Raw genomic sequence first — 27,475 nt, 5'->3', positions numbered from 1 at the left:
TCCAGAGCACCAGAAGGCAGGACAAGAAGCAACAGATGGAAACCGCTCAAGGAGAGAAGCAACCTGGAATTAAGCAGAAACTTACTGACAGAGAGGACAATTAACCAGTGGAACGGCTGGCCACCAGAAGTGGCGGGTGCTTCTCCCAACACTGGAGGCTTTTATGAAGAGATTGCACAGCCACTTGCCTGAAATGGTACGGGGTCTCCTGCTTGAGGCAGGGGGTCAGAGTAGATGACCTCCAAGGTCTATTCTGACCCAGAACCCGAGTTGAAAAGCAGAGTTCCGCTTCTGTGTGATCGATTTTTCGACCGGCAAAAAAGAAAAGAAAATTCAAAGTGAAATCTAATTGCTCTCCAAATAAGTCTGCTTTCCTTCGTAACTCCGGGGAAAGGTCCACGGGGCTTTGATCTCCCAGCCCGAAGCCGTCTGCGCTTCCCAGACGGAGGGCCCTGCCTGGATGATGGGTAGGTTGGTTCACTGGAAGGGTCCCAAGAAGGTCAGTGGATTTGGGTCGGGGCAATTACAGGGCTGGCAGACCCCTCATGTCTGTCCACACCTCTTTCTGGTGCCAGACTGGCTGGTGTTTGATGCTTGCTCAAGGATAAGATGGGCGAGAACAGAAGCTCTAAATTGGGGCCTTGCAGAGCAGTAGGAAAGTAGGATAGGATAGGATATAAGTTTGCTTGCCTGAACAGGGGGCTGGACTAGAAAACCCCCAAGGTCTTTCCCAGATTCTGTTTTATTCTATTTCTTATTATTCTATTCTATTCTATTTTATTTTATTCTATTCTATTCTATTCTATTCTATTCTATTCTGTATTTTCTATTCTATTCTATTTTACCCTATTTCTTATTATTCTATTCTATTCTGTATTTTCTATTCTATTTTATTATTCTATTCTGTATTTTCTATTCCATTCTATTCTATTTCTTATTATTCTATTCTATTCTGTATTTTCTATTCTATTCTATTCTATTCTATTCTATTCTATTCTATTCTGTATTTTCTATTCTATTCTTTTATTATTCTATTCTGTATTTTCTATTCTATTCTATTTCTTATTATTCTATTCTATTCTGTATTTTCTATTCTATTCTATTTCTTATTATTCTATTCTATTCTGTATTTTCTATTCTATTCTATTTCTTATTATTCTATTCTATTCTATTCTATTCTGTATTTTCTATTCTATTTTGTTATTCTATTTTGTATTTTTTATTCCATTCTATTCTATTTCTTATTATTCTATTCTATTCTGTATTTTCTATTCTATTCTTTTATTATTCTATTCTGTATTTTCTATTCTATTCTATTTCTTATTATTCTATTCTATTCTGTATTTTCTATTCTATTCTATTTCTTATTATTCTATTCTATTCTATTCTGTATTTTGTACTCTATTCCAATATTCTATTCTATTCTATTCCATTCCATTCCATTCTATTCTATTCCTTATTCTACTCCTTATTCTATTCTGTTCCTTATTCTATTCTATTCTATTCTATTCTATTTCTATTTCTATTCCTATTCTAATTTCTATCATATTCCATTCCATTCCATTCTATATTCTATTTTGAATTCTATTCCATTCTATTCTGTTCTATTATGAATTCCTATTCTGTTCTGAATTCTATTCTATTCTATTCTGAATTCCTATTCTATTCTATTCCATTATGAATTGAATTCTATTCTATTCTATTCTATTCTATTCTATTCTATTCTATTCCATTCCATTCCATATTCTATTCTATTCCATTCCATATTCTATTCTATTCCATTCTATTCCATTCCATTCCATTCCATATTTTCTATTCTATTCTATTCCATATTCTATTCTATTCCATTCTATTCCATTCCATTCCATTCCATATTTTCTATTCTATTCTATTCTATTCTATTCTATTCTATTCTATTCTATTCTATTCTATTCCATTCCATATTTTCTATTCTATTTTCCAGTGCTGTCTTTTTTTTGAAGCCAAACTAGCCAGTTCAGATCTTGGCCACTTCAAAACCAGGGACTGGTCCCATGTCTTGCCCAAGGCCTGGGCGACGTGGCTAATTTCTTTGCAGCAGGTGTTTGTGGCACACCTGGGAGGAGCTGGTCTACATGTCCCAGCCCGTTCGAGGCACTGGCTCGCCAGAATCCTTCCTTCCCCGGCTGCGTTCTGAGCTCTCTCTCTCTCTCTTTCTCCCGGCTTCCCGAATGGCGACGTACAAAGTCTCCGTGGCCACCGGCGACATGATCCTAGCGGGCACCTACAGCAGCATCTCCATCACCCTGGTGGGCGAGCGGTCCGAAAGCGCCAAGCAGCGTCTGGACAAGCTGGGCAGAGATTTCGTCCCGGGAGCTGTGAGTAGTGGGACCCCGGCGAGGAGGGGGATTCGGAAGGGGTTCTGCCATGGGCAAGGGGTGAGGTCTTTGTTGCTCTGGGAGCTGGAGAGGGGAATGCGTGGTTTCCCCGGCAAGACGTTTCGTGACCAGACTAGGGGACGTCATCAGGGGTAGAAGGGAGAGGGGTTTGCAGAGAAGAGGAAGGGGGAGGAGGACTGTGGGGTCCTTGGTGCTCTCGGAGCTGGGGGGATTTCTTACAGACGTTTCGTGACCCAGCTAGGGAATGTGATCAGTGCTAGAAGGGAGTGTGGGAGGAGGAGGAGGAGGAGGAGGAGGAGAAGGAGGAGGAGGAGGAGGAGGAGGAGGAGGAGGAGGAGGAGGAGGAGGAGGAGGAGGAGGAGGAGGAGGAAGAGAAGGGGAAGGACTGTGGGGTCCTTGGTGCTCTCTGAGCTGGGGGGTTTTCCTTGCAGACGTTTCATGACCCAACTAGGGAACATCATCAGTGCAAGAGGGAGGAGGAGGAGAAGGAGAAGAAGGAGAAAGAGGAGGAGGAGGACTGTGGGGTCCTTGGTGCTCTCTGAGCTGGGGGTTTTTTCTTGCAGACATTTCATGACCCAACTAGGGAACGTCATCAGAGCTGGAAGGGAGTTGGGTGTGTGGAGAGGAGGAGGAGGAGGAGGAGGAGGAGGAGGAGACATGTTAGCAGCATTCCAGTATTTGAGGGGCTGCCCCAAAGAAGAGGGGGGTCAACGTATTCTCCAGAGCCCCAAAAGGCAGGACGAGAAACCATGGTTGGAAACTGACCAAGGAGAGAAGCAACCTGGAATTAAGGAGAAACTTCCTGACAGTGAGGACAATCAACCAGTGGAACAGCTGGCCACCAGAAATCGTGGGTGCAGCATCCCTGGAGGTTTTTAAGAAGAGGCTAGACAATCACCTGTCTGAGACGGTATAGGTTCTCCTGCTTGAGCAGGGGGCTGGACTAGAAGACCTCCAAGGTCCCTTCCAGCTCTCTTCTATTCTAGGAGGAGGAGGAGGAGGAGGAGGAGGAGGACTGTGAGGTATTAGATGCTCTCTGAACTGGGGAGGTTTTCTTGCAGACGTTTCATGACCAGACTAGGAAACATCATCAGGGCTGGAAGGGAGATGGGTTTGCTCTCTGTTTATACACGAGGGGCTTGCCCTGTCAGTTTGGATGGGAGCGTTGGTTTCTTCTTGACAGTTGCTGGATTGAGCTTTTGTGTACTGTGTGATCGTTTGTTGGAGCTGGTAGTGGCAAACCACTTGTATAGAAACAGAGAGGAAATCCCCCCCCCCCGCCTTCTAGCGCTGCTGATGTCACCTAGCTGGGTCATGAAACATCTTCAACAAAACCTCCTCCTCCTCCTCCTCCTCCTCCTCCTCCTCCTCCTCCTCCTCCTCCTCCTCCTCCTCCTCCTCCTCCTCCTCCTCCTCCTCCCCCTGTTCTCACACTCCCTTCTAGCTCTGATGACGTTCCCTAGCTGGGTCATGAAACGTCTGCAAGGAAAGCACCCAGCTCAGAGAGCACCAAGGACTGCACAGTCCTCCTCCTCCTCCTCTTCCTCCTCCTCCTCCTCCTTCTCCTCCTCTTCCTCCTCATCCTCCTCCCATACTCCCTTCTAGCGCTGATGACGTTCCCTAGCTGGGTCTTGAAATGTCTGCAAGAAAAGCCCCCAGCTCAGACAGCACCAGGGACCCCCTCATTTCAACCTCTTCTGTTAGGGAGAAAAAACTGGCCAATATTTTTTGGGGGGAGGGGGGTGCCTTGTAATTTCCTGATGCTTAATTAAAAGTTGCCAAATCTTCATGGAGGCGGAGGCAGATTGCCTGCGGATAGAGGCTTCTACTTTTGTAAGAGGGGGAGGGAACTTTGCATGTCGTCCCGGCTTTCTCGCGCACGCAGGGGTGTTTAGGATTACGCTAAGTGGATCGGGCCACTTAAACCAACCCTCTTAATTGTTTTGTACAAGACTGAGCGAACCGGTTTGGTGTAGTGCTGAAGGCACCCGTCTAGAGATTGGGAGATTGGGAGTTCTAGTCCCGCCTTGGGCAGTTGAAGCCAGCTGGGCGATCTTGTGCCAGCCACCTTCTCTCCGCCCTAGAAAGGTGGCAATGACACAAGCCATTTCTGAAAAAAAAAAAAAATCCTTGCCAAGAAAACTGCAAGGAGTTGCTTAGGCAGCCTCAGACAGCATTGAGCAAAAAAAAGGAGAGAGAGAGGGAGAGAGAAAGAGAAAGAGAGAAAGAAAAAAATAGAGAGAGAAAGAAAAAAGAAAGAGAGCGAGAGAAAGAAAGAAAAAAGAAAAAAGAGTGAGAGAGAGAAAGAGAAAGAGAAAGAAAAAAGAGTGAGAGAGAGAAAGAAAAAAGAAAGGGAGAGAGAGAAAAAAATAGAGAAAAAAGAGAGAGAAAGAGAGAGAAAGAAAAAAGGGAGAGAAAGAGAAAGAAAAAATGGAGAAGGAAAGAGAGAAAGAGAGAAAAAAGAAAAAGGAGAGAGAAAGAAAGAGAACAAGAGAGAAAGAAAAAAGAGGGAGGGAGAGAGAGAAAGATAGAAAACAATAAAGAGAAAAAAGAGTGAGCAAGAGAGGGAGAGAAAGAAAAAAGAGAGAGAGAAAGAAAAAAGAAAGGCAGAGGCAGAGAAAGAGAAAGAGAAAGAGAAAGAAAGAAAAAATAAAAAGAGAGAGAAGGAAAAAATAAAGAGAGAAAAAAGGGAGAGAAAGAGAAAGAAAAAAGAGGGAGAGAGAAGGAGAGAGAAATAAAAAGGGAAGAGAGAGAAAGAAAAAAGAGAAAGAGAAAGAAAGAGAGAGAGAGAGAGAGAGAGAAAGAGAGAAAAAAAGAGAGAGAGAGAATGAAAGAAAGAGAGAGAGAAAGAGAAAAAGAGAGACAAACAGACAGATTCTGTTGCAAAATTGCAAACATTGCAGAATCTCACAACGGGGGGGATGACAAAATCAAACACAAACGCAACCTATTCATCTCCATCCGGAGCAGACAAGTACTTCAATTGCCTTTCCTAGAGAGGAAGGCTCACCCACAACATCTGGTGGTGAGCTGTTCCACTGGTTAAATAACAGAATAACAGAGCTGAAAGGGACCTCGGAGGTCTTCTAGCTCACCCCCCCACCGCCCAAGCTGGAGACCCTCAACCACGTCAGACCGATGGCTGTGCAATCTCCTCATTCTTTAAAACAAAAAATAATAATAAAAAAAACAACCCTCCAGCCCTGGCGCGCCCACAGTTTCCAGTGGCGAGCTGTTCCACCGGTTAATTGTCCTCGTGGTCAGTGTAAGTTTCCCCTTTGTTCCAGCTTGGCTGTCTCTTTATCCCACCTTGTTTAAAGCCGGTTTTGGGGATGGGGGTTTCTCTCTCCCGTCTCCAGGTGGACGAATACGAGGTGCCCTGTGAGAAGGACCTGGGACCCATCATCCTGATCCGCCTGCACAAGGAGCCTTACCTGTTCTTCCCCAAGGACAACTGGTTCTGCAGCTACGTCAGGGTGAAGGCGCCCCGCGGGGAGACCTACCACTTCCCCTCCTATCAGTGGCTGGAGGGCTACTGCTCCCTGAATCTGCGCGAAGGGACAGGTAGGCGCACTTCCGCCTTTACGCCCCGCCCCCTTACCTGGGAGGGAGGGAGGGAGGGGAGAAGGCAGGTGAGCCAGCCCCTTGGCCCCAGACCCAGCTGGGTGGGTCACCCCCACAGAGGGGGTCTTCAAGATACGGCAGCAGATGGCATGGTGTAACTAGAGGTTAATTTGTTCGCCTTGACACCAGGGACGGGGAGTTCTAGTTCCGCCTTAGCCAGGAAAGCCGGGTGGGGGACTTTGGGCCAATCACCAGGAGACAGGGAGTTCTAGTCCCGCCTTAGCCAGGAAAGCTATAGGGGTGACTTTCCATCAGTCACCGGGAGACAAGGAGTTGTAGTTCTACTTTTGCCATGACTTTGGGCCAATCTCCAGGAGCCTGGGAGTTCTAGTTCCAGCCTAAGCATGAAAGCTGGTTAGGTGTCTTTGAGCCAATCACGAGGAGATGGTGAGTTCTAGTTCCGCCTTCACCATGAAAGCCGGCTGGGTATCTTCGGGCCAATCACCAGGAATTGGGGAGTTCTAGTTCCGCCTTAGCCAGGAAAGCTATAGGGGTGACTTTCAATCAGTCACCGGGAAACAAGGAGTTGTAATTCTACTTTTGCCATGACTTTGGGCCAATCTCCAGGAGCCTGGGAATTCTAGTTCCAGCCTAAGCATGAAAGCTGGTTAGGTGTCTTTGAGCCAATCACGAGGATACGGTGAGTTCTAGTTCCGCCTTAGCCATGAAAACCAGCTGGGTGACTTCGGGCCAATCACCAGGAGACAGTGAGTTCTAGTCCCACCTTAGGCATGAAATCTAGTTGGGTGACTTTGAATCAATCACAAGGAGACAGGGAGTTCTAGTTCTGCTTTTGCCCTGAAAGCCAGCTGGATGACTTTGGGCCAATCTCCAGGAATCTGGGAGTTCTAGTTCCACCTTAAGCATGAAAGCCAGCTGGGTGACTTTGGCCCAACCACCAGGAGGCTGTGAGTTCGAGTCGCGCCTTAGGCGCGAAACCCTTCTGGGTGACCTTGGGCCAGTCCCTTCCTCTCGGCCCAACCCACCTCACAGGGTTGATGTTTTGGGGAAAAATACGGGGAGGAAAGAGCATTAGAGCAGTGGTTCTCAACCTTTTTAATGCCGCGACCCCCCAACCGGTCGTAAGTCGAGGACTACTCAACCGGTCGTAAGTCGAGGACTACTCAACGGGTGCAGCACCGTTTGCAGAATGGGACTTTTGGCGGGCTCGGCAGGGCAGAGACAGCCTGGACAATTCCTATTGGCTTTGGAAAGCCAATAGAATTAGACTCTATTCAAGAGAGTCTCTTCTATTGGCTTTCAAAAGCCAATAGAATCAAAGGGAGCAGCACAGCTAAGGAAAAGGGGGGGGGGGAATGGCGGACTGCATTGTTGGGCGACCCCCGTGAAATGGTCGTTCGACCCCAAACGGGGTCGCGACCCACAGGTGGAGAACCCCTGCGTTAGATAAAGGCACCCAGAGGCCCGGTACTGCAATAACCAGCATCCCCAGCACCCTTGCTCTCTGGGGATTAGCTATATCTGGGATAGCAGTGTGTGCCAGGCTGGAGATCTTAGGTCTGAAAGATTGGAACAGGCGGAACGGGTTGGAACAGTGCCTCTGAGCATGCCACGAGTCTCCAGCACTCCACAGCCACCCTGCTTCATCAGGAAAGGCCGGGGCCTCGGGCGTTAACTCATCCTGAGTTTTTTGGGGGGCAATTTCCACACTCTGAGCCCCCCCAACTGGCCTTCGGTTCTCCTTCCCTGCAGCCAAAACGAGGGAAGATGATGCGGGGAGCCCTTCTCTGCTGGAGCATCGCAAGAAAGAGCTGGCCAAACGGCAGGAAAGCTACGGGTGAGCAAGGCAACCCCTCCCTCCTCTCTCTCTGGAGCCCCCCCAGGACCCCCAAACCGGCTCCCCTGAACCCCAGAAACCGAGGGCGTCGAAGAAAGACCCAGAAAAATAGTATTCTGGGGAAGAAACGGCCATTGGCTTGAGCGGCTAGATTTCTGCAAACGGGGAACGGTTGCCTTCCAATTCAATTTCTCCCCCTTTGAGGCTGAATTAGGGGGACCCCCCCCCACAAAGTTGCATCTCCTTCACCTGGAAGAACGAAGGTTGTGATCTGAAACAAGTGTGATCGGACAGAATGGAGTGTGTGTGTGTGTGTGTGTGTGTGTGTGTGTGTGCAGCTTTGTGCGTCTGTGTCTGTGTGTTTCTTTTTTTATTATTATTGAAAAGTTTTATTAAAATTACAGTATACACCCCAAAACCCACCCACCCTAAACCCCCCCTCTCCCTCCCCCACTTCCCAGAGCTGAGTACAGGGTTACAAATATAATAATCAAACTCTAACTAACACTAACCAACTATATAAATAACCAAGTCCATAATGCGCTTTAACTCCCCTTTAACATAGGTATAAACAAATTAAAAATAAACGTAATAATATAAAAAAGTCAATATTATTAAACAATAAAACATCCAAATTGTTAATAATACCAATACTAAAAATAATAATAAAACTAATAAAAATTCTACTATAATAAACTATTAATAATAATAATAATACTCTAAAATTTACTCATAAACTAGATGGAACTTTTTAGTCCCATATTTATTCTGAATATAATCTATTGTGTGTCTTGTGTGTTTCTTGTGTGTGCGTGCGTTTATCTGGGTGCCTGGGCCTTCTTTGTGTCTGTGCGTTTGTGAGGGGCTGCGTGCACACATTTGTGCCTTTGTGCCTTTGGGGGGGGGGGTGTCTGTGTGTGCCTTCTTGTGTCTGTGGGTCTGTGTGTTTTGAGTGTCTGTTGTGTTTGTGTGGGTCGGTGGGTGCGTGGTTGTCTGTCTGTATCTGTAGGTTGGGTGTGCGTGTTTGCGTGACAGTATCTGTGGGTCTCTTTGTGTGTGTGTGGGTCAGTGTGTGCATGCTTGTGGGTCTGTATCTGCGTGCCTGTGTGTGCATGTTTGTCTGTGACAATGTGTAGGTGTGTTTCAGTGCTGTTTGTGTGCCTGTGTCTATGACTGTGAGTTTGTGTATTTCTGTGTGCATGTTTGTCTGTATGTCTGTGTATTTGTGTGTGCCTGTGTGTGTTTGTGTGTGTGTAGTACAAAGGGGGCTTGGAATGGGGAACTCACATCTGGAGCTGCACATCCAAAGCTGACAAACGGGAGACTGAATTCACTTCCAACAATAATCTTTGCACCTCTTGTGTCATGTAGCAAGGAGTTCCATAGTCTTTTTCTGTATATGTGCGTGTGTGTATGTGTTTGTCTGTTAAAAAATGATCTTTTGGGCTGCATTTTCTCACAACAGCTGGAAGAACTATGCCCCGGGCTGGCCGAGATGCGTGGACGCCCACACCACCGACGACCTGCATTCAAACTCAAAGTATTCGCTCAGCAAAACCACCTTCTTTGCCATGCGCACCCTCAAGTCGTGAGTAACGGAGGTTGCGGGTCAGGATCCGGTTTACAGCTTCAGCTGCCGCGTTGTCGGTGGGATTGCGATGTTGGCGTCACGTCCACTAATTGCACCCCTGGAATTGGGGCAGGGACAGAGAAGGCCCCACCGCTGCTCCCCGCTGACCCGGGGGTCCTTTCTTCTGTGTTTAATCTTTTGTCATCTTAGTCTGTTCTTTTTATATTTGTAATTGTTTTTATATCTCTCTTTTGAATTGCACTGTAAGCCACCCAGAGTCTCCTTGAATGGTGCGATGGGCAGCATATAAATTTGATAGAGATAGATAGATAGATAGATAGATAGATAGATAGATAGATAGATAGATAGATAGATAGATAGATAGATATAAAACATGATAGACAGACAGAAGATGATAGAGAGAGAGAAAAAGATAGATGATACATATATATATATAGAGGATAGATATAGATTGATAAATGATAGAGAGATCGAGAGAAAGTTATAGAGATAGGCAACAAATAGATGATAGAGAGAGAGATTGATAGAGAGATTGATAGAGATCAAGAGAGAGATAATAGAGATAGATAGATGATAGATAGATAGATGATGGAGACAGATAAATAGATAGATGATAGATATAGATAGATTAGATAGATAGATAGATAGAGAGATAGAGAGATAGAGAGATGATAGATAGATAGATGATAGATAGATAGACAGATGATAGATAGATGATAGAGAGATATAGATAGATAGATAGATAGATAGATGATAGATAGATAGAGAGATGATAGATAGATAGATAGATAGATAGATAGACAGATGATAGATAGATAGATGATAGATAGATGATAGAGAGATAGATAGAGAGAGAGAGATGATAGATAGAGAGGTGATAGATAGATAGATAGATAGATGATAGACAGATGATAGAGAAAGAGAGAGATAATATAGATAGATGATAGATAATAGAGATAGATAGATAGATAAATAGATGATAGATAGATAGATGTGTGAGAGAGATAGAGATAGATAGATAGATGATAGATAGAGAGAGAGAGAGAGAGATAATAGAGATAGATAGATGATAGACAGATGATAGATAGATAGATATAAAACATGATAGACAGACAGAAGATGATAGAGAGAGAAAGATAGATGATACATATATATAGAGAGAGATAGGTATAGATTGATAAATGATAGAGAGATCGAGAGAAAGTTATAGAGATAGACAACAGATAGATGATAGAGAGAGAGATTGAGAGAGATTGATAGAGATCGAGAGAGAGATAATAGAGATAGATGATAGATAGATAGATAGATAGATAGATAGATAGATGATAGATAGAGAGATGATAGATAGATAGATAGATAGACAGATGATATATAGATAGATAGACAGACAGATGATAGATAGATAGATGATAGAGAGATAGATAGATAGATAGAGAGAGATGATAGATAGATGATAGATAGATAGATAGATGATAGATAGATAGATAGATAGACAGACAGATGATAGAGAGATAGATGATAGAGAGATATAGATAGATAGATAGATAGATAGATAGATAGATAGATGATAGACAGATGATAGAGAGAGAAAGAGAGAGAGAGAGAGATAATATAGATAGATGATAGATAATAGAGATAGATGGATAGATAAATAGATGATAGATAGATAGATAGATGTGTGAGAGAGATAGAGATAGAGAGAGAGAGATGATAGATAGATAGATAGATAGATAGATAGAGAGAGAGAGAGATAATAGAGATAGATAGATGATAGACAAATGATAGATAGATAGATAGATAGATAGATAGATAGATAGATAGATAGATAGAAGAGAGAGAGAGAGAGAGAGAGAGAGGCAGACAGGCAGAGTAGATGAGAGAGAGAGAGACTGGATGCATGATAGATGAGAGAGGGAGAGAGAGTCTGTTTAATCGATGGGCATCCTGGGGGTTCTCGCCCTCATCCGCTCATCCCCCCTTCCGGTCCTTCCTCGCAGGGAGATCGAACTGAGGCTGAAGGGCTTCTCCAACCTGGCGGAGTCGTGGGAGAGTCTGGACGATATGCGCAAAATCTTCTGGTTTCACAAAACTCCCGTCACAGGTGGGTCTCCCCTTTGCCAAGCGGTCCAGAACCAGGCAGAATAGGCAGGTCAGATGGACGAGAGAGAGAGACAGACAGACAGACAGACAGACAGACAGACAGACAGACAGAGACAAGGAGAGAGAGAGAGAGAGAGAGAGAGATTAGATGAAGAGGGGTGGATGGAGAAAGAGAGATGGATGAGAGAGATGGAGAAATGGAGAGAGAGAGATTAGATAGAGAGGGATGGATGGAGCGAGAGGGATGGATGAGGAGAGAGATGGAGAAAGAGAGAGAGATGGAAATGGAGAGAGAGAGAAATATTAGATAAAGAGGTGGATGGAGAGAGGAATAAGAGAGATGGAGAAATGGAGAGATAGAGAGAGATTAGACAGAGGGGTGGATGGAGAGAGAGAGATGGAGAAATGGAGAGAGAGATTAGAAAGAGAAGGGTGGATGGAGAGAGAGAGAGAGAGATGGATGAGGAGAGATGGAGAAAGAGAGAGAGATGGAAATAGAGAGAGAGAGATATTAGATAAAGGGGTGGATGGAGAGAGGGGTAAGAGAGATGGAGAAATGGAGAGATAGAGAGAGATTAAATAGAGGGGTGGATGGAGAGAGAGAGATGGAGAAATGGAGAGAGATTAGAAAGAGAGGGGTGGGTGGAGAGAGAGAGAGATGGATGAGGAGAGATGGAGAGAAAGAGAGAGAGAGATGAAAGATAAATACTGTAGCTATAGATGAAAGAGGCACAAACGTTTTTCTTTTCCTCTGCTATATTCCCAATATTTATTTCAATTTATTGGCTCACGCCAGGAGTTTAGAAAAGAAAGAGAGGAAGAGAATTGCTTTTTCCTCTCCTATTTTCTCCGCTCCACATTCCATTTTATGCACTTCCATCATGCTTTTTACTCCTCACTTCCCGCTCTTTTTTTTTTTTTTTTTTTGCTCTTCCTAAGCCCCCTAAGCCAATGTTGTTAATCATTGCAGCTGTTAAGCTAGTAATACTGTCTAAGTGAATCCGGCTTCACCCCCCCCCCCCCCCGCTGACTTTTGCCGATTGGAAGGTCTCAAAAACGGATCACGCGACCGTCGTTACGCGAATCCAGCTCTCCCCGCTTACTTTGCCAGTCGGAAGGTCGTAAAAGCAGATGACGTGACTGTCATTAAGTGAATCCGGCTTCCCCCCCCCCCCGCTGACTTTGCCATTCGGAAGGTCGCAAAAGCAGATCAGGCGACCGTCTGGGATGCTGCGACCGTCATAAATACGAGTCGGTTGCCAAGCGCCTGAATTTTGATCCTGTGATTGTGTGAGATGGTGCGACGGTCGCCAAGCGGGAAAACCGGTCCCGAGTCCCTTTTTTTCACAGCCGTTGTAACTTCAAACCATCACTAAACGAACCGTCGTAAGTCGAGGACTAGGCCCCAGTCGTGTGATGAGAGTTTTGGAGCCTGTCCTATCCTACCCTTCCCTCTGTTTCCTTCTTCAATGCCTCCATATCTAGCCTTGGCCATGTGGCCCCCCCAGCCTTCTCTAAGAAGCCTTTCTGTAAATCCAGAATACGTCATGGACCACTGGATGGATGACGACTTCTTCGGCTACCAGTTCCTGAATGGGGTCAACCCCGTCCTGCTTCGGAAGTGCACCCAGATCCCGAAAAACTTCCCGGTGACAGATGAGATGGTCATTGGTATCTTGGGGAAATCCACCCTTGAAGAAGAACTGAAGGTAAGCCCTAGAACTAAGAAGACCCATCGGTTGGGTTGGAGAAGATGGACCATTTGAGGGACTTGGACGTTCCTTGGGTCCCTGGAGAACCTTCCAAGGATCCATGGTGTAAGGCAGGGGTCTTCAAACTTGGCCACTTGAAGACGTATGGACTTCATCTCCCAGAATTCCTCAGTCACTTTAAGGCTGGTGGACTTCATCTCCCAGAATTCCTCAGTCACTTTAAGACTGGTGGACTTCAACTCCCAGAATTCCTCAGTCACTTTAAGACTTGGGGACTTCAACTCCCAGAATTCCTCAGTCACTTTAAGACTGGTGGACTTCAACTCCCAGAATTCCTCACTCATTTTAAGACTTGGGGATTTCAACTCCCAGAATTCCTCAGTCACTTTAAGACTTGGGGACTTCAACTCCCAGAATTCCTCAGTCACTTTAAGACTGGGGACTTCAACTCCCAGAATTCCTCAGTCACTTTAAGACTTGGGGACTTCAACTCCCAGAATTCCTCAGTCACTTTAAGACTGGGGACTTCAACTCCCATAATTCCTCAGTCACTTTAAGGCTGGTGGACTTCAACTCCCAGAATTCCTCAGTCACTTTAAGACTGGCGGACTTCAACTCCCAGAATTCCTCAGCCAGCATGCCTGGCTGAGGAATTCTGGGAGTTGAAGTCCACCAGTCATCAAAGGGCCAAGTTGGAAGACCCCTGGACTGGATGACCGACAAGGTCCCTTCCAACTCTTGTTATTCTAATTCTGAATTCAATAATGGAGAATATTTGTAGCTTGTGGGAGGGGTCCAACCTCCCCAGGAGGTCTCCTGCTAAAGATCTGAGTTGTAGGATGAGTAAATCGGAACTCGGATCGGATCCGAATTGGAGAGACGGGCCTTCAAAATCTTGCTTGAGCCACCAATTCATGGTAGGACCCCAAACAGGTTCTTCCGTGCTCTTCCCACCCTTTCTAACATGGGAACGACGGTGGATTGGTCTCCTCTGATGGATGCAAAGAGGAGATCTGGCATCCTTCAGGTCCCAACTGGAAAATCTGGATTTTCCAGAGTTGCAGATCTAGGCTGAATTCACACCCGTCTTTCTTCATCTCTCTCTCCTATTCAGAAGGGAACCATCTTCATTGCCGACTACAAGATCCTGGAGGACATCCCGACGTGCAAACTGAACGGGAAGCACCAGTATCTGGCAGCCCCCATTTGCCTGTTGTACCTCAACTCGGAGGAGCAGATGATGCCGATGGCTATCCAGGTAACAGGGTTGATCGTGGTTTCTCAGCCTTGGCCCACCTTGGCCCCGGGAAGGTGGGTGGAGAGAGCTGGTCTTCATGCCCTAAAAGTCCACGCTTGAAATTTCCGGTCTTCAGCTCCCAGAACTCTATGTTGAAGATAGGTGGACTTCAACTCCCAGAACTCCATGTTTAAGATAGGTGGACTTCAACTCCCAAAATCCCATTCTTGATAGGTGGACTTCAACTCCCAGGATTCCATTCTTAAGATAGGTGGACTTCAAGTCCCAAAATTCCATGTTTAAGATAGGTGGACTTCAACTCCCAGAATTCCATTCTTGATAGGTGAACTTCAACCCCCAGGATTCCATGCTTAAGACAGGTGGACTTCAACTCCCAGAACTCCATGTTTAAGATAGGTGGACTTCAATTCCCAGAACTCCATGTTTAAGACTGGTGGACTTCAACTCCCAGAATTCCATTCTTAAGATAGGTGGACTTCAAGGCCCTAAATTCCATGTTTAAGATAGATGGACTTCAACTCCCAAAATCCCATTCTTGATAGGTGGACTTCAACTCCCAGGATTCCATTCTTAAGATAGGTGGACTTCAAGTCCCAAAATTCCATGTTTAAGTTAGGTGGATTTCAACTCCCAGAATTCCATTCTTGATAGGTGAACTTCAAGGCCCTAAATTCCATGTTTAAGATAGGTGGACTTCAACTCCCAGAATTCCATGTTTAAGACAGGTGGACTCCAATTCCCGGGATTCCATTCTTAAGATAGGTGGACCAACTCCCAGAATTCCATGTTTAAGACAGGTGGACTTGAATGCCCAGAATTCTGTGCTTAAGGACTGTGGGGTCCTTGGTGCTCTCTGAGGAAGAAGGAAGGAAGGAAGGAAGGAAGGAAGGAAGGAAGGAAGGAAGGAAGGAAGGAAGGAAGGAAGAATGGATAGAGGGAAAAGGAGAAGGAGGAGGAGGACTGTGGGGTCCTCGGTGCTCTCTGTGCTTGGCTGTTTCCTTGCAGACGTTTCATGACCCAACTAGGTAACAACATCAGTGGTGGAAGGCAGTACTGTCTGCCCTCTGTTCCTAGACAATTGGACACCATTTGGGTCGAGAGGAGCTGTTGAGTGAGGCTGAATGTGCTGAAATCCCGTTTCTCTCCCCTCTTCCCAGCTGAGCCAGACCCACAGCCTGGAAAGCCCCATCTTCCTGCCCACCGACCGTAAGTGGGACTGGACGCTAGCCAAGATCTGGGTGCGAATGGCCAACTTCCACGTCCACGAGGTCATCACCCACCTTCTGGAAGCCCACTTCCACTGCGAGGTCTACGCCATGGCGACTCTTCGGCAGCTCCCGATGTGCCACCCTATCTACAAGGTAATTGTCTGGAGAAGGAGGGGGCCCGCCTGTCCTGGGCCTTGTGCACTTGTTGGGGGTTCCCAGAGATAATCTGGAGGGATCGACCGATTTGTTCTGAGGCCACGTTGAGAGTTAGCTTCTGAAGATGGGTTGGTGGCCTTCAAAGCCAACCTGGGAAGGTGACCATGGAGGTCTTGGAAAGCCAGGGACTCTCGGATCCCAGAGCTAGGGGGACCTTATCAACACCTTTGGGGTCTGCAGCGCTATTTTTTTTTTAACTTGGCCCCTTTAAGATGGGGAAACATCAACTCTCAAAATTCCCCAAATTATATTCCCTGGTGAAGTTTAACCAGTATCCCTCTCTCCCTCCCTCCCTCCCTCCCTCTCTCCCTTCCTTCCTTCCTGCCTTCCTGCCTTTCTTCCTTCCTTTTCTGTTGTCCTCTCTTTCTCCCATCCTCCCTTCTCTTTCTCTCCTTCCTTCCTTTCTCCCTCCCTCCCTCCCCTTCCTTTTCTATTGTCCTCCCTTTCTCCCATCCCCCCTTCTCTTTCTCTCCTTCCTTCCTTTCTCCCTCCCTCCCTCCCCTTCCTTTTCTATTGTCCTCCCTTTCTCCCATCCTCCCTTTTTTCTCTCTCTCCTTCCTTCCTTCCTCCCTCCCTTCTTTTCTATTGTCCTCCCTTTCTCCCATTTCCCCTTCTTCCTTCCTTCCTTCCTTCCTTCCTTCCTTCCTTCCTTCCTTCCTTCCTCCCTCCCTCCCTCCCTCCCTCCCTCCGTCCCTCTTTTCTTTATTTTAGCTCCTGATACCCCATACTCGTTACACCCTCCATATTAATACACTTGCCCGGACCAATCTCATCCAGCCGGGCGGGATCTTCGATAAGGTAAGAAATCTTCAAAACAAAGAGATATTTTTGACAACAGAAAAGTTTTGGCCTGCTGAGTCTACATCAAGAGTTCAGCCAGAGAACACAACTTCACACGCGCACATTCTAGGGGCTGCCAAACCAACCAATCCTGGTTTTATTGAGGCTTGTTTTCTCAATTTGAAATAGGATTCGTTTGAGAGTGTTTAACATTCGCCACCATTTCTCTACGTCAGGGGTCTTCAAACATGGCCCTTTGATGACTTGTGGACTTCAATTCCCAGCATTCCTCAGTCAGTGTGAGGGAACTATGTCCCTTTGATGACTTGTGGACCAACTCCCAGCATTCCTCAGCCAGCGTGAGGGAACTATGTCCCTTTTATGATTTGTAGACTTCAACTCCCAGAATTCCTCAGCCAGCGTGCCTGGCTGAGGAATTCTGGGAGTTCAAATCCACAAGCAGGGGTCTTCAAACTTGGCCCTTTTATGATTTGTAGACTTCAAATCCCAGAATTCCTCAGCCAGCGTGCCTGGCTGAGGAATTCTGGGAGTTCAAATCCACAAGCAGGGGTCTTCAAACTTGGCCCTTTTATGACTTGTGGACTTCAATTCCCAGAATTCCTCAGCCAGTGTGAGGGAACTAGGATCCTTTTATGACTTGCGGGCTTCAACTCCTAGAATACCTCAGCCAGCGTGAGGGAACTAGGACCCCTTTTATGACTTGTGGACTTCTACTCCCAGAATTCCTCAGCCAGGGTGCCTGGCTGAGGAATTCTGGGAGTTGAAGTCCACAATTCATCAAAGGGCCAAGTTGGAAGACCCCTGCTCTACATGGTCCTTCAAGCCAGCGTTTCTCAACCTTAGCAACTAAAGCGTGTGGGTTTCAAACTCCCAGAATTCCCCAGTCCACCTTACTGGCTGGAGAATTCTGGGAGTTGGAGTCCACACGCCTTAAAGTTGCTTCAGTTGAGAAACACTGGTCTACAAAACACTTCTTAATTAGGGAGATGTAGAAATACGACTCTACTAAAAGTAGTGGGTGATACAGAATTAGCTGAAAACCAGGACCTTCTAATTCAGGGGTCTCCAAACTGGGCAGCTTTGTGGACCTCAACTCCCAGAATTCCTTAGCCAGCCATGCTGGCTCAAGGATTCTGGGAGTTAAAGTCCACATGTCTTAAAGTTGCCAACTTTGGAGACCCCCTGTTCGAACAGATCAAAAATGTAGCCAAGGAACCAACAGACAATTTAGAAGATCTCAGTGAGAATCTAGAACAGGGGTAGGAAACCTTGGCTCTTTTATGACTCATGGACCAACTCCCAGAATTCCTGAGCCAGCATGGGGGAACGATGGCCCCCTCATGACTCGTGGACTTCAACTCCCAGAATTCCTGAGCCAACCACAGTGAGGGGATAAGGGAGAGGTTTCCAAGCTGAGCCATGCTGGCTCAGGAATTCTGGGAGTTGAAGTCCACGAGTCATAAAAGAGCCAAGGTTGCCTACCTTTGGTCTAGAAGCAGAAATTGGAAACCCACCAACAGTTACTGGGCAGATGTTCTTCACCATCTGCTCCAAGGGATGGGTTCCCTCAATTTCTATCACTAGCACTGAAGGATCCAGACTCCAACACTGGAAGTTTTTAAGAAGAGACTGGACAGCCATTTGTCCAAAATGGTGTAGGGTTTCCTGCCTGAGCAGGGGGTTGGACTAGATGACCTCCAAGGTCCCTTCCAACTTTACTACTATTACTATTACCTCCTCATGGGAAGACAGAGGACCCAGTAGGTGGCTCCCAAGTCAACCGGTCCCACTGATGCCAGTTGATGGATCTTCTTCAGCTTCCCCGAGAAGAGAAATCGGTGTTCACAGCAGTTGACCTCCTATCTCTCATTTTCCAGGCCACAGCTACCGGTCGCGATGGCATGTTGAAACTGCTAGCCAAAGGGGTAGAACTCTCCAACTACACGTCCCTCTGCCTCCCCGATGACCTTGAAGAAAGAGGGGTCTCCAACCTGCCCAACTTCTACTATCGGGATGATGGGATGAAGATTTGGACCGCCATCGAGAAGTGAGTGAGCTTTGGGTAATTGTGTTTTGGTGGGCTCTCTCTTTGGGAGGGCCAAACGTGGATCTGACCTCGCTGAAAAGAAGTACAGACACCCGTGTGTGGCTACAACTACTTGTAACGCTGCGTAGCCCGTCTTAATCAAAGCCGTTTGAGCTCCACCAGACCTTTGTCTCACAGGCTCCTAGGGAAGAAACGGGAAAGAAAGACGAGGCTGATCCTAGCGGAAGGAAATCAAACATTGTTCCCCAAGGATTTGGGGTGGAGGGTGGAAGGTATAAATTGTGGACGTCTGAAGTCACGTCTCCGTTTTCCAGATGTGCTTCGGCAAACTCAGCCGAATGGATTCCTTGGAGCCAGAACTTCATTCCCCTCTTTAATTAGCAAAGCTGAGAATTAAGAAAACACCCGTCAAGCTAAATGATCCAAACAGATAAAACCAGTTTAGAAGTCTTTCAGATACTGGCTCCTGGAAAGGTATCTCAGATGCCCCCTTCAGAATTTTTGGCCTCGTGGTGCTGTTCCCCATTCCCTGAGCAGTCTCCGCTAGTTTGGAACAGGGCTTTTCAACCTTTTCACCCACTGTACCACTTTTAGAAGATATGCAGATGATACCACGCTAATGGCAGAAAGTGAAGAGGAACTAAAGAGCCTCTTGATGCGGGTGAAGAAGGAGAGTGCAAAAGTTGGCTTCAAACTCAACATTAAGAAAACCAAAATCATGGCATCCGGCCCTCTCAATTCCTGGCAAATAGATGGGGAAGAAATGGAGGTAGTGACAGATTTTATTTTTCTGGGCTCAAAGATCACCTCAGGTGGGGGCTGCAGCCAAGAAATTAAAAGACGCTTGCTCCTGGGGAGGAAAGCTATGGCAAATCTAGACAGCATACTAAAAAGCAGAGACATCACCCTGCCAACAAAAGTGCGTATAGTCCAGGCCATGGTTTTCCCAGTTGCAATGTATGGTTGTGAAAGTTGGACCATAAGAAAGGCTGAGCGCCAAAGAATTGAGGCCTTTGAACTATGTTGCTGGAGAAGACTCCTGCGAGTCCCTTGGACTGCAAGGCGTTCAAACCGGTCAGTCCTAGAAGAGATCAACCCCGACTGCTCTTTAGAAGGCCAGATCCTGAAGTTGAAACTCAAATACTTTGGCCACCTAATGAGAAGGAAGGACTCACTGGAGAAGGGCCAATGCTGGGAAAGATTGAGGGCAATAGAAGAAGGGGACGACAGAGAATGAGATGGCTGGATGGAGTCCCTGAAGCAGTAGGTGTGAACTTAAATGGACTCCAGAAGATGGTAGAGGATAGGAAGACCTGGAGGAACGTTGTCCATGGGGTCGCGATGGGTCGGACACGATTAACAACAACAACAACCACTTTTAGGATATGGCAACATCCGAGTACCACCAGTCGCCTAGCAAGGTGTCCAAAACTGGACCCAAAAAAAGGAAAAAAAGTGATAAAGTACAGGTAGTCCTCGACTTACAACAGTTCACTTAGTGACCGTTCGAAGTTACAATGGCACTGAAAAAAGTGCCCCCCCCAAGCCACAGCCGAGCAAGACGCCTGCCTGCCCGCCCGGCTGCGCTCTTCCTCCTGTCCGAGGTTTTCATTGTTGTGAGCATTTCTGTCCAGGATTGGCGGCGGGGGTGGGGTGGGGGGGTGTTTGGTTTTTATTCCCCCCGTCTGCTGGGTGGTTGCAGCAGGTTTTGGTCCCTTCCCATGACCCTGGGACACTGTGACCGTCATAAATATGAATCGGTTGCACAAGCATCTGAATGGAAATCACAAGACCCTGGAGAGGCTGCAACATTCCAGCCGATTGGCGCTTCTTCTGGGCTCAGCAGAAGCGCCAGGATCGGTGCTGCCTTCCAGCTGATTGGTGCTTCTTCAGGGCTCAGCAGAAGCGCCAGGATCAGCGCTGAGCTCCAGCTGGAGCCTGGCGCTGATCCTGGCGCCTCCGCTGAACCCTGACAGCCCTGCAGCTCCAGCCGTCTCTCGCTCAGGCTTGTGCGGTGCTGCCACCGGTTCAGCTCATTCCCCTCCCCCGCTACCCCTTTTCTAGGATGGTCGCGTACCACCTGCCAGGTGCCAATGGACCACAGGTGGTACCCGTACCACTGGTTGAAAAGCCCTGGTTTAGAAGACGTTCAGATACTGGTTCCTGGAAAGGTATCTCAGATGCCTCCTTCCAAATTCTTGGACTTGTAGTGCTCTTCCCCATTCCCTCAGCAGTCTCCGCTTGTTTAGAAGAATTCAGATACTGGTTTTGTGTGTGTGTTTGTGTGTGTGAGGTCAGAAATCCCAAAGGCAACTGGACTTCCTTGGTTTTTCCTTGAAGACGTCTCGCCTCTCACCCAAGAAGCTTCTTCAGTTCTTCAGCGCAAAGGGGATCGGTTCTTCAGAATGTGAAGAAGCTCCTTAGATGATAAGCGAAAGGTCTTCACGGAAAAAGCAAGAGTCCAGTTGCTTCTTGGAAAAGCAGCTTTGGGACAACCATGACCTGGATGATCTAGGAATCTCCACTTAGTGTGGTCAAAAGGTCTCTTGAGCAATGACCATTCTTGAAGAACTCTGGCAGATGCCTCCTTCAGGATTTTTGGATCTCGTGGATCTCCCATCCCTCTGGAAGTCTCCCCTTTCTTTGCAACGTCCTCAGAGGACAGAATGTCACCAACCGAGCTTCTCCATAGCCCAAAGTTGCAGGGATACGTCTGTACGGTTTTCCGTTCTTCGGGCGGTCGTCGTAGACCCGTGGGATTTAGGATCACCAATAACTCCATTGTGCTGCGGTCATTTTCAGATTTGTCTCCGGTATCGTGGACATCTACTACCGATCAGACGACGCCGTGAAGGCGGATCCTGAGCTACAAGCCTGGATTCACGAGATCTTCACCGAAGCTTTCCTGAGTAGGGAATCTTCAGGTAATATTTGCCACCATGCTAGTCCAGCTCTTGAGGAACATCTGAATTCCTCAGCTAGAAGGTCAAATCCAAATGGAGGGAACCAAGTTGGGTTCTTCCACACCATCTCAACTGGGTTGGGTTCCAGAACGGTCCTCTGTGGAGCAGACCAAATAACGGTCTGGTGGAAGAAGGTGCACTGTCAACATTGATGCTCTGGTTGCCTTCCGCTAAAAAAAAAAAAGACTTTTGTGATAGGTCCACCACAGTTTGGTGCTTCCCTTCTCTCCTCTACCCAAATACCTGGTTTTCTAGAGAAGTGGAAATTACACGGACAAGCCAAACTGAATAATACATCCCTTGTTTTGACACCTGGCAGAATAGGCTATACGGTCCACCATCCTTGACGTTCTCAGAGGTGCAGATGTTACAGGACATTATGTCCCCATATGCGACGTTTTACGAGATTTCCATCCTCTCACCTCCAAGTGAGGGGAATCATCTCTATTTACAATGTGTGGGTGTGGATCTTGTGTGGTGTTTTCAACTACCTTGACCATCAGGAACTGTTCATTGCAGGATTGGGATTCAGCAGATGTTATTTGAGCCCCAAGGAGCAGTGTTTCGCTACCTCGGTAGAATAGAATGAGAATAGAATAGAGTAGAGTAGAGTAGAGTAGAGTAGAGTAGAGTAGAGTAGAGTAGAGTAGAGTAGAGTAGAGTAGAGTAGAGTAGAGTAGCATAGAATATAGAATAGAATAGAGTAGAGTAGAGTAGAATAGAATAGAATAGAATAGAATAGAATAGAATAGAATAGAATAGAATAGAATAGAATATGGAATGGAATATAGAATAGAATAGAGTAGAGTAGAGTAGAATAGAATAGAATAGAATAGAATAGAATAGAATAGAATAGAATAGAATAGAATAGAATAGAATAGAATAGAATAGAATAGAATATAGAATGGAATATAGAATAGAATAGAGTAGAGTAGAGTAGAGTAGAGTAGAGTAGAGTAGAGTAGAGTAGAGTAGAATAAAAGATGGAATGGAATATAGAAGAGAAGAGAAGAGAAGAGTTGGAAGGGACCTTGGAGGTCTTCTAGTCCAGCCTCCTGCTCAAGCAGGAGAACCTATACCATCTCAGACAAGTGACGGTCTGGTCTCTTCTTAAAAACCTCCAATGATGGAGCGCCCACGATTTCTGGAAGCAAAAGTTCCACTGGTTAATTGTCCTCACCGCCAGGAAGTTTCTCCTTAATTCCAGATTAATTCCAGGTAAATTTAAGAGATGTGGACTTCAACTCCCAGAATTCTCCAGCCCAGCTGGGGAATTCTGGGAGTTGAAGTCCACACTTCTTAAATTGTCTGAGGTTGAGGAACGCTTCCATAGAGTGTCACCTGGTTATGTATATCTGATGAGTCCCAACTTCTATGACAAGGGCCACGTGTCTTCCTATCAATGTAACTTCTTTGAACAATGCCCATCATCCTGTCCACCCTCCAACAGGTGTCCCATCCACCTTGGAAAGCAAAGCTCAGCTGAGCAAGTTCCTGACCATGGTCATCTTCAACTGCTCTGCCCGACATTCAGCGGTCAATAGTGGACAGGTAGGAGAGTCCTTCGTCAAGTGAGGGGTGTCTTTTTTTTCTAATTTTCATCCTTTGCCGTGGGATTAAGTAAGATTCGCAAGACTTGGGAACTTTCTGACAGGTGGACTTCAACTCCCAGGATTCTCCAGCCAGCCAGGCCTAGCTGGCTGGCTGGAGAATCCTGGGAGTTGAAGTCCACACGTCTTAAAGTTACAGCCACTGCTGGAGGATGTCCTTCAACATCTCCTGAAATAGGAAGACGAGAAAGAAGTGTGTCTGCTTTTCTACGTCCCCTTCCAGGACATTTGTGAGGAGTCATCACAACATTGCCTTTGACTGTCTTAGAACACACAATACACTCAAACTGGGCCTCAGGGTTCTTGTGTGGACAAGAATCCAAAAAAACTTGTCTGACAAAACACAGTTTTCAAGCTCTTCTTCTGAGAGCTCTCGATGGCCAAGGGCTGGGTGTGACCGCAAATTTGCATTCTAAAGATGACATAGCCTTGAATTAATGTCTTCCAAACTGCTGGTTTTGGTCCAACCTTGGCTTCGAGCCTTACTTTGATGGCTTCCTGCTTCTGATCCCCTTGGGGACAACCTTGATCTTCACGTTGAGTTCCCCAGTTCCTGCCTTAGATCTTCTCCGTTTACTGGACACACCACTAAGATACTGCCCTACTTTCTGTGGAACACCTAATTTTGGTTTCCTTGGGTCTACTCTTGCCTTTCAAACTTAGTTTGATGGCTTTCTACTGCTTGGTCTCCTTGGGGACAACCTTATCCTTCAGGTTGAGTTGCCCCATTCCTGCTTTAGGTCTTCTCCATTGGCTGGACACACAGCCAAGATACTGTTGTAACTTCTGGAGAACTTCTCATTTTGGTTTCCTTGGGTCTAACCTCCCCTTTCAACCTTAGTTTGATGGCTTTCTACTGCTGCTGGTCTCCTTGGGGACAACCTTATCCTTCACGTTAAGTTCCCCCATTCCTGCCTTAGGTCTTTTCCATTGGCTGGACACACAGCCAAGATACTGTTGTAACTTCTGGAGAACTTCTCATTTTGGTTTCCTTGGGTCTAACCTCCCCTTTCAACCTGAGTTTGATGGCTTTCTACTGCTGCTGGTCTCCTTGGGGACAACCTTATCCTTCAGGTTGAGTTTCCCCATTCCTGCCTTAGATCTTCTCCATTGGCTGGACACACAGCCAAGATACTGTTGTATCTTTTGTAGAACTTCTAATTTTGGGTTCCTTGTGTCTTGGGACAGTTTGACTTTGCGGCATGGATGCCCAACACGCCAGCCACTTTGAGGCAGCCTCCTCCCAAAGTCAAAGGCACAGCCTCCCTGAAAAGCATTTTGGAGACCTTTCCTGAAGTCAACTCCACTTGTGCCTTGTTGTCACTGCTGTCCATCGTCAGCTACGAGCCAGGAGACCTGGTAAGTGAAGAGTCAGAAGGTGCTAACAGAGACAGAGGAGCAAATAGAATGATGACCTTATTCCTAAAGGGGTAGAGTTGAGGTCCTCTGATCCCATACTCAATTCCACCAACCGTTCCTTGTATGTTTTAGCTTCCAGTCCCCTCTTTGTTGCTCTTCTCTGCACTCTTTCTAGAGCAGTGGTTCTCAACCTTTTTAGTGCCGCGACCCCCAACCGGTTGTAAGTCGAGGACTACTCAGCTGGTCGTAAGTCAAGGACTACTCAACTGGTGCAGCACCGTTTGCAGAATGGGACTTTTGGCGGGCTCAGCAGGGCAGAGGCAGCCTGGACAATTCCTATTGGCTTTGGAAAGCCAATAGAATGAGACTCTATTCAAGAGAGTCTCTTCTATTGGCTTTCAAAAGCCAATAGAATAAAAGGGAGTAGCACAGCTAAGGAAAAGGGGGGAAAAATGGCGGACTGCGTTGTTTGGCGACCCCCGTGAAATGGTCGTTCGACCCCAAATGGGGTCCCGACCCACAGGTTGAGAACCACTGTCCTAGAGTCTCAGCATCTTTTTTACACCGGGTTGACCAAGACTAGATGCCGTATTCCAGGTGTGGCCTTACCAAGGCCTTGTAAAGTGGTCTTAACACCGAGACACAAAGCTAGAGCATTGTGTGACTCCAATGTTTGCAACTGAGCGTGCGGGGGCAAGGCTGAGTTACTGCGGTTGTTAACCACAGTTTAGCCCGTGGATAGCATGTTTGAAGATTGCACCTCCGTAGGTGACGTTCTCCATCGTCTTCTCTTCCAGAGACCTTTGGGCCAGTACCCCGAAAAATATTTCACCGAGGAGATGCCCCAAAAACTCATCTCTTGTTTCCAGAAACGCCTGGCGGTAATTTCTGAAGAAATCGAGGAAAGAAATCAACCTTTGCCCATTGCTTATCGCTATCTTGACCCTTCGCTGATCCAGAACAGCGTCTCCATTTAACGGGTCGAGTCACACCGCCTGACTCCGCAGAAGATGATATTTTAATTCGATAACCTTTTGATAACATTGGAGGAAAAAAAATCTGCTTTTCTGCCCAAAAAAAAAAAAAATTAGGAGAATTTTAGATTAGAAGAAGACTAGCAGGGTTGAGGGATATTCAGCTATTTTAGATGAGACATTGCAAGGTGGGAAGGATGGGCTGGTGTATGCAAGAAACCCAATAATAATAATAATACCTGTAATACTATCAAACATCCACCTCTGCCTATCCCAGGTCCTGGGTAAGGACTCGATAGGTAGACAAAATGCCAAATCCAGTCTGAACATCTGGCTGACTGTGCGATGATCAATAATAATAATAATAATAATACTAGTTGGAAGGGACCTTGGAGGTCATCTAGTCCAACCCCCTGCTCAGGCAGGAAACCCTAGACCAAAAATTCTCCTGAATAAGGAAGGAAAATGTATCCATTGCAGAAAGGAATGTTCTAGAAACTCAACCAGACCGATTCACTTTTTTTTGCATGTTGTTCAATTATCGCCTGGTAGTTCCAAAGTTTAGGTCATGAGGACTAGAAACAGTAGTTTAATAGTCATAAATAGCAAGAAGCATCAACATCCGTGGGCAATTATATTCCACATTGCCTTGATATCTGCATATTTACATTCATCCAAGTGTTTCCGAACCGTGGCCATTTTAAGATAGGTGGACTTCAAGTCCCAGAATTCCTGCTGGGGAATTCTGGGAGTTGAAGTCCACCCATCTTAAAGGGGCCAGTGCCAACACACACATTGGCCTAAGACAGGGGTAGGCAACCTTGGCTCTTTTATGACTCATGTAGTTCAACTCCCAGAATTCCTGAGCCAGCATAGCTGACTCAGGAATTCTGGGAGTTGAAGTCCACGTGTCGTAAAAGAGCCAAGGTTGCCTACCTCTGGCCTAAGAGCTACAACTGGAAAAAGTAACCTATAAAAAGATCCAATTGGGGGGAAAAAAATTATGAGCTGTTTTGTTCCTATTTTTTTTTTTGCATCCTCCTTCAACAGTGGGAAAGAAGGAGAGAAGAAATCCCTTTAATTTCTTTTTTCCTGCTCAGTCGCCTGTTTTTATTCTTGTAATGACCGGGTGTCCCCGGGGCCATCTCGGCGCTATGAAATATGTAAAAACGCCTTTTGTGGAATCTATTAAAATGGGATTATTTCAGACGAGGATGTGAGACGGCTTCCACTTCAGGGCCTGAAAGGAGAGAGCATTGAGAATAAAACAAAACAAAACTAAACTCGTTTCTCTTGTAGATGGAATCTGTCTACCTTTGAGCAGGTAGACCAGAGGGGGAAAAAACACAATCAGATAAGTGAATTCTCCTGGATTGCAAAGCGACGTCGACAAAAAAAAAAAAAAAATCTGAGAAATCTGGAAGTGTAATTCTTCCCCCACGGTGTCTTTTGCAGCCCGAGAAATTAGGGAGACTCACCCAAAGGTGCTTTTTCACCAGGCAACTGGATTACCTTGTTTTTCTTTGAAGCAAGAAATTCTAGTTGCACCTTTGGGATAACCGGGAATCTCCATAGACATTTAGGGAGACTCTCTTCTCTTTCTCCACCCATTAGACAGCTCTGGGCTAAGCTGTCTCTTCTCTAACTTATCTTCCCTTGCAGCATCTTTTCATCCCTCTTCCGAGGCCCTTCCTACATACCCTTGCAGAATTAAAATCCTGCTGTGTCATGCTTCCGACCGATGAAACTCTTCCAAAGAATGTTGAGGCATTGTTTACCTTAAAGAATCTTTAATTCGAGTAGCATAATATCGGCACTTACATAATCGAAGCCAAA

General features: G+C 46.2%; 1 protein-coding gene across 2 annotated transcripts; it reads left to right on the top strand.

Annotated features, from left to right (window-relative positions):
• On the top strand, nt 1-26,848 carry LOC120305737 (hydroperoxide isomerase ALOXE3-like). Of its 2 annotated transcripts, XM_039337990.1 has the most exons (15): nt 1-467; nt 2,227-2,357; nt 5,738-5,942; nt 7,716-7,800; nt 9,266-9,388; nt 11,389-11,492; nt 13,031-13,200; nt 14,318-14,461; nt 15,619-15,822; nt 16,597-16,683; nt 18,564-18,733; nt 21,536-21,657; nt 23,147-23,247; nt 24,495-24,665; nt 25,463-26,848. In XM_039337990.1, the coding sequence occupies exons 1-15, from the start codon at nt 461-463 to the stop codon at nt 25,640-25,642; spliced, it is 2,004 nt and encodes a 667-aa protein (XP_039193924.1). In that variant the 5' UTR covers nt 1-460; the 3' UTR covers nt 25,643-26,848. The 2 variants fall into 2 exon arrangements, with proteins under 2 accessions (XP_039193924.1, XP_039193923.1); XM_039337989.1 differs by lacking the exon at nt 1-467 and having other exon boundaries at nt 1,901-2,357.
• The last annotated feature ends 627 nt before the right edge of the window (nt 26,849-27,475 follow it).

Source organism: Crotalus tigris, unplaced genomic scaffold, assembly GCF_016545835.1.
Source record: "Crotalus tigris isolate CLP2741 ecotype Arizona unplaced genomic scaffold, ASM1654583v1 scf7180000017690.20705106771:4171800, whole genome shotgun sequence".
Lineage (NCBI taxonomy): Eukaryota > Metazoa > Chordata > Lepidosauria > Squamata > Viperidae > Crotalus > Crotalus tigris.
This window is presented reverse-complemented; position numbering and strand designations above follow the sequence as displayed.